Source organism: Acomys minous (genome assembly GCF_964271855.1).
Source record: "Acomys minous genome assembly, chromosome: 8".
Classification (NCBI taxonomy): domain Eukaryota; kingdom Metazoa; phylum Chordata; class Mammalia; order Rodentia; family Muridae; genus Acomys; species Acomys minous.
In genome coordinates this window covers 104179336-104190711 of record NC_140489.1, presented here as the reverse complement: position 1 = coordinate 104190711, position 11376 = coordinate 104179336, and the positions used below count along the sequence as shown (strand labels likewise).

Genomic DNA, 11376 nt, shown 5'->3' with positions numbered 1-11376 from the left:
TTGGGGAAGCATTCCAAATATCCAATCTGATCCAAGTCAGATTACCATTGAGTCGACAAAGTAAGGAGACTGATTTTATTTCTGTAAATCACAACCGTTTTCACTTAAATTTTTAGTTACTCCGTCATATCTTATGACAATGTATCAAATTAGGTGTGCCAGACTAAAAACATTTCATTAGCACTGCGCGGCATCTGGACTGGATGGAAGACACCAACTTGAGACAAGAGCCAACTCCTTCTCAAGCGTGGGGTTCCTGACCCCCGTGGCATGTCTGTCTCCACCTAAGTCAGTTCCTGATAGTTCCTACTCGAGGACTATATTATAAAAATATACCATGTATTGGACACTCACGTCAGTACATTGCAGCAAGTGTGTCTGTTTACTGTGTAAAGTTTATTAACATTTGAATGAAACACTCTTATTTACACAGTTAAGAGTCTGGGGCACTCAGGACAGGAAGGAGGTGTGAACTTGGAAGCATGTGGCAGCCTCTTGCCTCCTGGCATAGGGCAAGCCTCCCTGGGAGGACGTGGTGGCACTGGGCGAGGCGCGCCAGGGTTCAGTGTGGCTGGCGGCTTCTGTCTTCACTCTTCTTCACTCTCATTTTCAGGATCTAAATCAGAATCTCCATTTAATTCCTTTTCACTTGACACTTCTCTGTCCTCCCCATTCTCTTCTTTGTCTTCGGCATCCTCCTCCTCCTCCTCATTGTCATCGTCAATAACCTCATCTTTTTCACTGTCTTTCTCTTCATCTTCATCCCAATTATCCTGATGGAGACACAAAGAAAAGCATTCATGAAGAGCCCTGAGTGCGGATAAAAAGCAGATGGACCAGAAAATATCACTTACATCAGAATCCTTTTCTGCAATTTCATCATCAGACTCCTCTTCAGAAGATTCTGTAAGAGAAACAGCAGAGCATGGTGCTGAAACCGTGTGTTATATATGCTGAGCCATCAACCCCCAAATACGTACTTGTCAATGAATAGTTTTCTTTGTTGTTCTCATGGTTTGAATTGGAATTTTGTATGGCCCAGGCTGGCCTGAACTTGCAGGAATCTCCCTGCTGCGGCCACCTAAGTGCTGAGATTACAGAAGTGGGTATGCACTTTTTAAACCCAGCGTCCAATTTTACTATTCTCTACGTAGTTCTGGCTGCCTTGGAACTCATGCTGACTTGAACTCAAAGAGATCCACACACCTCTGACTCCCAAGTGCTAGGATTAAAGGTGTGCGCCACCACCACACTTACTATTCCTTTTTGTAACGTTTAGTTTTATTTTAAGCTGTGGGCATGCCTGTGTGTGTACTTCTGTAAATGCAGCTGCCAGCAGAAACACCACAGGGGTACCAGGGGGCCGTTAGAGGCAGTAAGCAATCTGATGTGGATGCTGGGAACAAACAATGCTTGTAACACCTGAGCCTTCTCTAGCCCTAAATTTAGTATGTACATGCACAGAAACATTACTTCAAGATAAGTATCAACACCCTACAAAGCTTATCTTAAAATATTCAATCATTTCTGGACCACCAAATAGACACAGTGGGTATGTAAACATTCTACACAAGAAACGATGCTCCATGCATCTATGTAGAAAGAAAGCTTTTGCATGGTTTGTGATCTGTAACAACAAAAAAGTACTAGCTACCGAAAAAAGTGCTGTTAAATGTGCAACTTTGAGAAATGAAACATTAAAATGTGCAAAACAACAGAACTAGATTACTACTTAAGCACCATGGGAAATAAAGGGAAGCCGCAGCACAGCAGGGCTCTCCTACAGGGCAGTGTGAACGCCCACCTGCACTGATGGACAAACACACTGCCTTCAAATCTAACTCAGCCTCCCGCTGCACATCCAGTTTAAAAGAATTTCTGTATTTACAGGATAAACTAAATGACCCCCAAAAGAAGCAAATTCATAGCCACATACAGAACCCTGATTGTCTATGTATAAGATATTATGAGATATTTATCTCAAAAAATTAAAGACCAATTTTTAAATGCAAAAATATATAATGCAATTGCAAATAAAGCTGTTTACCTGATATATAATATATGATGAATATTTTCCAAAGCAAAAGTTTTGATAGTGCCTCTTTTTTTTTTTAAACTAACTTCTCCTGTCTGCTTCCTCCTTTAGCTTTTGTGCTCTGTTTGAACTTTATGAAGAAAATCTAGTTCCAAGCAATAAAGAGGCCCGAAAACACCACATAGTATGGACCCATTACATGGCCCCACAGATGCCCCGGCACATGAAAATGGCAGTCCTTAAGGTAAACCGCCTAGAAGCACCCAGGTCAAAATGGATACACCAACCTTAACTCCGATGCCTTACAAAGCTGCTCAATAAAAAGAACATCAAGGACAGGTGTGGTGCCGCACACCTATAACCCCAGTGCTTCAGAGACAGAGGCAGACAGATTAGACCTCTGTGAAGCCAGCCTGGCCTACAAAAAGTGCTAGGACAGCTGGGGCTGTCAGGAAGAGAAACCTTGTCTCGAAAAACACAAAAAGACCATAAATACACTCTCCCAAGTTCTCACATCTCTGAACTGTTGCCAAACCTAATTTCAATTTCAACTATTCAATTTAAAATGTGTCACTGCATGAAGTGTCATCTCAATGATGTTTTAGTGTACACTTCTTTGAAGTCATCAAGCTTTTATGCTTATTAGGCTTTTTTCCTGAAGGAAAACAGCCCATACATGCTAGTGTATAGAAGTGTGAAGAGCAAAGTAACACAATGTGACATCAGCAGTCCTCTGCACCTTAGGAATGGCCAGTCTGCAGCATTTCCTGAATAGGCAGGCAGTCAGTCCCGACACCAAGCCTGCTGTAGATGCTGCCTACACCTCCCCACAGTTCTATGGACCTTTCAAGGCTAGGTCTTGACATGCAAGGTAAGGCTTCCAACCCTTGTTCATCTAAACTACAACTGTTGTGATATTCTTGACTTATTTAAGTAAGCAAAGTATCAAAATAATTTGGATATTACCAACAACTTTAAAATACAGGAAAAATTACTGAATTATGTTATAGTTTATACAGGTTTATTTTTCTCTCTAAACATCCTATGATTAGTTCCTGGGGTATAATAATGCTAACACCTTTTTCCTGGTCTTGGTGTCCAGGACACTTTGCATAACACCTATTAATAACAGCTGACAACAGGTTCTGTTGTGTTAACTATATACCAAAGGATAATGTATGTAAGGTCCAAGGTTTTAGAATTTTCTAGGAAGGGTCTGGAAAAAGTTAAAAGTCCATTACTATTTCACACATTACTAAACCACACAGCAGTTTAACTGTTTTAATAGACATAACAAAACAAGACTTATTCTGTTCTCAATAAATGCAGAAGCTAAGTTTAAAAGCACGTGTGTGTGTGTGTGTACATATGCAATTTGTTATTTCAAAAGAAGTTCCTAAGAACAGGTAGGGATTAAGGAAGTGGGAACTAGAGACAATACTGACACATGTGCTAAAAAAGCAAGAGAGGACTAACCTAAGGAGAGGTGACATGATGTAAGGCACTGAGGGGGAGGACCAAGGGAAAAATAAGTAAGAGGACACATCAACGACTTTTACCTTCTTCATACACCAATTTTGCCTTCTGTCCAGGAGAAGGCATTTTCTTTGTTTTTTCTGATGCTGTTACCTGGAAGACAGAATTATAAAGCAATCCTAAGGTTATCCTAAGACTAGACAGCAATACAACCAGCTCCCTAACATTTACCCTTCCCCACTTGCCTCCCCCAAAGGAATGGAGGACACAAACACAACCTGGAACAAGATCAAGATATATATAAAAGGGAAGATTACTGTGTGAGAGTTCAGAAACCATGTGCAGTCATTAGAGTATCTTACTGCACCAAAGCGTTAACTACAGCCGCCCTCTAAGTCACTGCTCACACACAGTACCAGGCTGGGCTAAGAATGCACTGGTGAGGAGGCCGGGCATGTGGCTCAGTTGCTGAGTGCTTGCCTGTGCTTTGTGCAGGCCGGTTTGCAGGTGGAGGCAAGAGTAAAATCATCCTTACCTACAGAGTATGTTCAAGGCCAGCCTTAGTGGAGGGAATGAACAAGTGGTGGAGGCTGGGGGTGGGGTAGGGTGGGGGTGTGAAGTTTCCGCACTGCCAGTCAGGTAAGTTCCAAGCTAAAGCCGACTCTACTCTGTTTGCCAACTTCTTACTGCACTCAGTCTGCTACTACTCAGGAAACTGCCCAGTGCCCTTTGCACCATCACACCCAAGTCTCAGCTGGGGAACATTTGATTTGCTCACCTGTGTGATGAGAAGAATGAGCTTTCCGTGCAGGTGTGAGAGTTTCTGGAAAGTTTTGACTCTGCTTTCCATCAGCTGGTAGAGGGTCCCCAGCTGGTGTACCAGGTCAGGCAACTGGAAAAGCAAACAGACAAACAATGACCACTTCACATTATCACCAACACGTGTTAAAGGAACACACACCATCATGCTCCGCCAGCTGCAGGAGCCAGGCCCTACGCAAGCGCAGGTCAGTTGTTCTAGAAACACTGGGGGTTTGGACACAGCCTAGCAACAACACAAACTTTCAAAGACTCTTGGTGTCCTAGCAGGAAAATCTCCTCAAAAAACTCACAAACCATGAGGTAGGGCAGGTGATAAACTATTTCAGATAAAGTCAATACAGGGTAGATAATAAAAATTCTCTACCACACATCTCTGAGCTGAACGGACTGTCCTTGGACTCTTACCCAGTGTCTGGCATATTACCTACACGTGTCATAGGCTCTGAAGCACCAGACACTCCTCCCAGCTGTCAGAACAGAGCTATGGAGGACAAGGTCGACTCACAGACAACATTGTAAAGATTTCATCTATTAATGAATCCTACGAATCACTCTTCAACAAGAAATCTTTTTTTGGTGTCTGTAAATGAGAAAAGATCCTATACTTTTCCGTTTAAATTAGCCTTTACTGGCTGTATTTATGGCAGTTGAACATAAAACAATTATTTCTTTCGACTCTACTCACCACTACCTCCAATTCACCTCTGAAAACACCAGCATGCCAGGAGTCCCATGCAACAGAGTTTCTGTGTATCCCTGGCTGTCCTGGACTCCCTTTGTAGACGAGGCTGGCCTTGAACTCACAGATATCCACTTCCCTCTGCCTCTCGAGTGCTGGGATTAAAGGCGTGCAACACCACACTTGATCCCCACATGCCACTCTTACTGTTGCTTCTCCCCCCTTTCTAATATTCTGTCTGGGTCAAACAGGATGTGTGCCTGTTTGGGAGCATTAATGGAAAGCAGCCTGAGATAGAGCAGGACACAGTAAGCAGGCATTAGGGAAACTGTACCAAGAAGGGAGAGCGGGCTACAGCAATGGCTCAGAGGCTGGAGCTGCACATGCACATCTCCCAGGACCCATGGGACTGTCAGGTGGGAGTGACAACCTAACTACAGTCCAGCCTCATGAGACTAAGCAGAACTGGCAAACCTTGAGTTTACCTGAGACCTTCCCACAAAGAATAAGGTAGAAAAGTGATGGAAGATTCCTGGGTCTCCATAAACATCACTGCACACACATACACATAAGGGGAGGGGACCTATAACTTAATTGTAAGTGTTCTTTTTAAAACCATATGCTAAAACTGCTCAGGAAAATAGACAAAAAATGTTAATCAAATAAAAGATTCACACATATTCTTGCAGCACTTACGAATCAGAAGCAGGACTGGCTAGACCGGGCCACTCAGTGAGTTCCGGTCTACAAAGTTAAACCCACCCACTCTGTCCACCCTCCAGCCCCCGCCCCCCAAACGCCTCAAAAAAAAAATTCAGAATGAGGCTACAGAGATGACTTGACAACTAGAGGACTCAGGTTTGGTTCCCAACACCCACCTGGTGGCTCACAATTATTACTAACTCCAGTTCCAAGATATCCAATGCCCTCCTCTGTAGGCATTTGGCATATATGTATACACATAAACAAAATACTCATACACATAAAACAAAAAAAACTTCACTATATGCCACTGAAATGGCACAGTTACAATATTTGCTGCTAAGCCTGATAACCCAAGTTTGAGCACCAAAACCCACATGGTTGAGAGAAGCAAGCTGTCTGACCTTCACATTGTCATTTCATGGGCAACCCCAACACATAGATACAAATAAGCATAATTTAAAATAATTTTCTTAAACCTCAAAGCACAACAAACATGCAAATATACCAATGTATGTAAAGAGCCTAATCATATTGTAACATAAAAAAATAATTTTCCTGGCATTAAGATTTATTTTATTGTATTCTATTATCTATTTATATTTTTCGAGACAGGGTTTCTTTGTGTAAACCCTGTCCCGGAATTTACATTGTAGACCAGGCTATACTTAAATTCAGAGATCTGCTTGCCTCTGCCGCTCAAGTACTGAGATTAAAGGCCTGACATAAGATTTTATGTTCCACCAGGTGGTGGTGGCTCATGCCTTTAATCCCTGCCTGGTCTACACAGAAAGCTCCAGTCCAGCCAGACCTACACACTTAGACTGGACCCTCTCAAAAGAACATGATGATCATGATGGTGGTAAAATAATAAACTCTCTAAAGGAAGCAAAGGGTAGTTTTAGTTTCTAGTCCTTACCAAAGTCCAACCATTCACTCTAAGAAAAGACTTACCGTGGATAGGTATGATGCATGAATCGTCAGCACACATTTCAGCCACTGAACCATTAAAACAGCACTAGCAAAGAGAAGAAATTCAAGTAAAGAAACTGTTCACTGATTCAAAAGTAAACAAAGAAGCTAGAACAGGAAGTCTGTGACGGTGACCGCCATGCACTGCATTTTCCAGGCCTTTCATTCTGTCATGGAATCTTGCAGAGATTTCTGTGAAATATTTAACTTCTGTAGGTTCGACTAGCAAGCATAACTATTCTTTCCATTTTTCAGATTTAAAAGCACAGTGTGGTTAAATTATGACCTGTCTTCCTGTTACTGCTGTTAAAGAACATATGTTCCCCTTTTACATAATACTCAGTTTTGTATATTACCCATCAATTACCATACTGACTGCATTGCATTGTATTACTCCATCTGCTTTTTCCCTTTGGGTTGTAGTTTAGAGCATTGTTTTTTGACACTTTTGTATTTTAGGCTGATTTGTTTTATACTTAGGTGTATTATCTGCATGTATGTGTGTGCATTACATGTGTGCTTAGTGCTCAAAGTCAAAAGAAAGCATCGGATCCTCCGTAACTGGAGATACAGATGGTTGTGAGGTACCCAGTTCCTCCACAAGAGCAACTAGTGCTCTTAACAGCTGGGCCATCTTTCCAGCCCACATGTTTGTCTTTAGCTCCTCCAATACTTGTTTGAAGAAAGAAAGAACACAATTATACGCAGATAAAAAACAGACTCTCAAGCTGGGAAGTTCAAGGACTCTTAAGCTATGAATTCGAGGCCAGCCTGGGCTACAAAGTGAGTCCAGGACAGCCAAGGCTACACAGAGAAACCCTGTCTTGAAAAACCAAAAAAAGAAAGAAAGAGAGAGAAAAAAAAAAGGCTCTCTCCAAATGGGCATGGTGGCACACACCTTTAATCCCAGCACTTGGGAGGCAGAGATGGGCAGATCTGTGAGTTTGAGGCAAGGTTATACAGAGAAACCCTGTCTGGAAAAACAAGCAACAACAACAACACAAAGTATGAAAACCCCACATAATTTGGTCTTTAGGTTAAAAAAAGGAGGAGGAAAATGACCCAAAGGCCAACAATCTGATAAAAGCTGCAAAGCTAGGGCTGAAGAGACAGCTTAGAGGTTGAGAGCACTGACTGCTCTTCCAGAGGTTCTGAGTTCAATTTCCAGCAACCATATGGTGGCTCACAACCATCTATAGTGAGACCTGGTACCCTCTTCTGGCCTGCAAGTGTACGTGTAGACACAGCTACTGGATACATAATAATAAATAAAAATCTTTTTTAAAAAGCTGCAAAGCTAGTGGAAGTTTGTAGTGGTAGTTGTTGTTTTAGTTTAAAAAAAAAAACTTAATAAAATCACTTAGGAATAAAATTTACTCCACTTAAACATTAGAGAGACATAATACTCAACATAAGAACTGTTTTGAAATTTGAGGATAAGAACAGAATCCAGGCCCTTGACACACTGTCAAGCAAGCATTCAACCACTGAGCCATCTTTCCTGGATACTGCTACTATTTACCTACAGAACAGCAACTTGGCTCACACCTTCACTGAGGCAGGAAATACTAGAGAAATGTGATTGCATAGTAATGCTTTGTGTCAAAGAAGAAACTGAAGTCACTGAAACAGCTTACCTATTGGGATGTCCTTGCAACCTCTTTGTGAGCTAAAGGATAGAAAATACAGTTAGCATCAGCACTGCAAAGGCAACCCTTTCCCATCAACCTCTCAGGTGCAATGATGCCTACACAGGCCGTTCTACCTAGCAATCTATTTTTACTCAACACCACACACTTGAATTTCTTTCCCTAAGAGTAATTACATGGCATAAATACAGGCAAGGGTGTGTGTGAATATCCAATGGGCAAATGCATAGAGACCAAATGCAGTGTGGTGACTGCCTATACATGGGGAGCTATGGGTGAACGGTTCTTTTTGGAATAACAACTGGACAATCTATGAACATACGAAAAAGAACTGCATTGTATACTAGGAAAGAGCTAACATTGTCATGTGTAAACAGTTATTTCCATTTTGAAAATGCATAAAATGTATGGAGAAAATGCAGTGAAGGCAAATTTTAATTTGGAATAGACAATAACCCAATACATGAGTAGACTTCTGTTTTTAAATTATTCCTACAATGATGCAAAAACAACATACAGTGTTACCAAAAACACTCTCACAAAATAATTCATCATGTTAAACAAATACAACTCATGTACAATTCCTACTTGCAAAGTATTCATTCTTCAGGTCTAATATTTAGTGACAGGTACCTAGTCTTTTACTGTTTCAGTGGAATTGTACTTTCATATAAAATACACTGTGAAATGTACTTGTGAAGGAAATAGATTTTCCCTACTACAACTAATGACTGGGAACTTAACTGAACTCAGCTCATGCTCGTCCTCTGGAATCTACCTTCCCTGATACCCAGAACAAATGCAAAGGCTGAGTGGGTTTCACCTGAGTTGCATTCGTCTGAACATTTGGTACCTCTTAGTGTTTGGGGTTCTGCCCCGATCCCACTCTCTCTCTTAGCCTCATTGCTCCCTAGTTTGGTTAATAGAGTTAACCAGTTATTTAAGCAAAGGCAGGACTAGGCTCTTGCAGGAATCATGCAAGGTACTTCTGGGGTCAGAGGCTAGACCACTAACATTCTGGACCACTTAATGTTCTCTTCAACTTCACAGTCCAAACAAAGGAAATAAAACATATTAAGACACCTCACAAGATATAAATGGGGGAAAACAATGAATTTGGAGCTCCATGTTGAGGTACCCTATTACAGTCCCATACAATAGCATCTGGACAGTGTTCGATGGCTCACTTTAAAGAGTAGCAGTTACCTCTTGCAACAATGGGATAACAGCATGCAAGGGCATCCTTAGCACAGTCTTCTTTATTAGGTTTATATTCCTAGTTTGAAGCACTTTCTGTGAGAAAATAAACAACAATTAAGACAGAATACTTCCAGTTTAGGACACTACCTAAAAGAGACCAAGGCAATAAAGCACTGACTGAACTAGGACAATCAAGTTGAAAATCATGTTGAGCTGCCTTAGGTAACAATCCGAACAGTATGTGTCTCCACAAGTATGTGCCATTAGTGATGCTCTCCAACTTCCATGTTTCTAAATTAGAGCTGGCTCCACACAGATTGGCCTGAGTAAGTTTCTGTTTTAAGAAAATTGTTTGGTTTTCCATTTTACAAGACAGAGTTTCTTTGTATAGTCCTGGCTGTCCAGGGCTTGCTTTGTCCATCAGGTTGACCTCAAACTCATAGATCCACCCGTCTCTGCCTCCTGAGTGCTGGGATTAAAACTTTAAACCCATCAAATGATTACATAAGAAATGCTTCAACCAAAACCCTTTGAGGCTTGATCACCAGAAGGCCAGATTTCACCCTAGGCTGTAGAAACAGGAACAAACCAGTGGCTCATGCCATAGTCAGACTGTTCAGAGAAACATCAAAGGAGGAAGTGAGAAAGCAGTCCACAGTCTCTCATGCACCCTTCTTTCCTCTTAAGTACTTTTAACTAAGTAACAGAGGTATCAAGGACAGACACTATGTTAGTTTCTAAACAATTTACTCCAATTCCTTAAATCCTTCCAGAATCCCCATCAGATTTAACTTGCTTGTAAAGATGACCATTATGCCAATCTGATTCCATCAAATATTATTTTTAAATATCACGTAATCACAAGATTCATAGGCTAGAATCTATAATTTTATTTTATACAATCATTAGGAAACTGAGACACAAAATGATCTGATCTAATAGTTCTTGATTAAGCTATTCATTTTCAAATAAACAATATAAGATTCAAAGCAAAACACGAAGTTGAACACAATGGCATGCACCTGCAATCCCAGCTCCCAGGAGGCTAAGACAGTAAGATCACAAATTCGAAGTCAGACTAGCCAACTTACCAAGATTATGTCTGAGAATGTTTTAAAGTTCTAGGGGTGCAAATAAAACACCTGTCTAGGGTATATAAGGCTTGATCTCATCACTGCTTTTTTTTTTCTTTAAAGCTATCGGGGTGTGGTGACGCACACCTTTAATTCCAGCACTAGGGGGGCAGAGGCAGGATTATACAAGTTTAAGGCAAGCCCAAACTCCACAGTTCTATCTTGACTCAAGGAAATAACAACAAAAAAACCTCAAAGATGTAACTCAGTTTAATCAGTTGCCTAGCACACACAAGCCTTGGGTGTGATCACCGGCAATGCAAACAAACAAACAAACAAACAAAAACCTACTCTAAAGCACAATGCTGATTATAACTTTAACAATAATGCTGAAGGTATTTGGTGGCTTTAAATATTCCTAAAATAATCACTTTGTTATAAATCTGTGATCACAAAGTTCTAATCATCTAGAAGCTATCAGAAACATCCACCATAGCTATGCCTGCTTTCTTTGTGGTTTGCTAAATCTGTTTTCCTAATGGGGGGAGGGGAAGGGGAGGGCGCTACAGGGACTCAAAGACAGAAACTCAAAAGCGCACATACAGACGAAGACATGGTGATGCATGCCTGTAATCCTATAGACAGACACAGCACTATGATTTAGGAATATACAGAAAAAGAAAGGGAAGGAGGATACTCAAAAAGAAAAGTGAGAGGGCAGCTGTAAGTTCAAGGCCAGTCTGGGCAGTAAAAATGACACACTGTCTA

General features: G+C 41.1%; 1 protein-coding gene across 1 annotated transcript in view; it reads right to left on the bottom strand.

The window, feature by feature from the left end:
* Window positions 1-375: 375 nt before the first annotated feature.
* The window catches only part of WDR43 (WD repeat domain 43), a 40507-nt gene continuing 29506 nt past the window's right edge, over window positions 376-11376 (bottom strand). Inside the window, exons 12-18 of the mRNA XM_084792619.1 lie at window positions 9542-9628; window positions 8324-8355; window positions 6669-6732; window positions 4290-4403; window positions 3595-3664; window positions 855-904; window positions 376-773 (exon numbers count right to left, since the gene is read on the bottom strand). Of these exons, the coding sequence (XP_084648745.1) occupies window positions 588-773; window positions 855-904; window positions 3595-3664; window positions 4290-4403; window positions 6669-6732; window positions 8324-8355; window positions 9542-9628 (603 nt within the window). The 3' untranslated portion in view covers window positions 376-587. The remainder of the gene's footprint in view (window positions 774-854; window positions 905-3594; window positions 3665-4289; window positions 4404-6668; window positions 6733-8323; window positions 8356-9541; window positions 9629-11376) is intronic.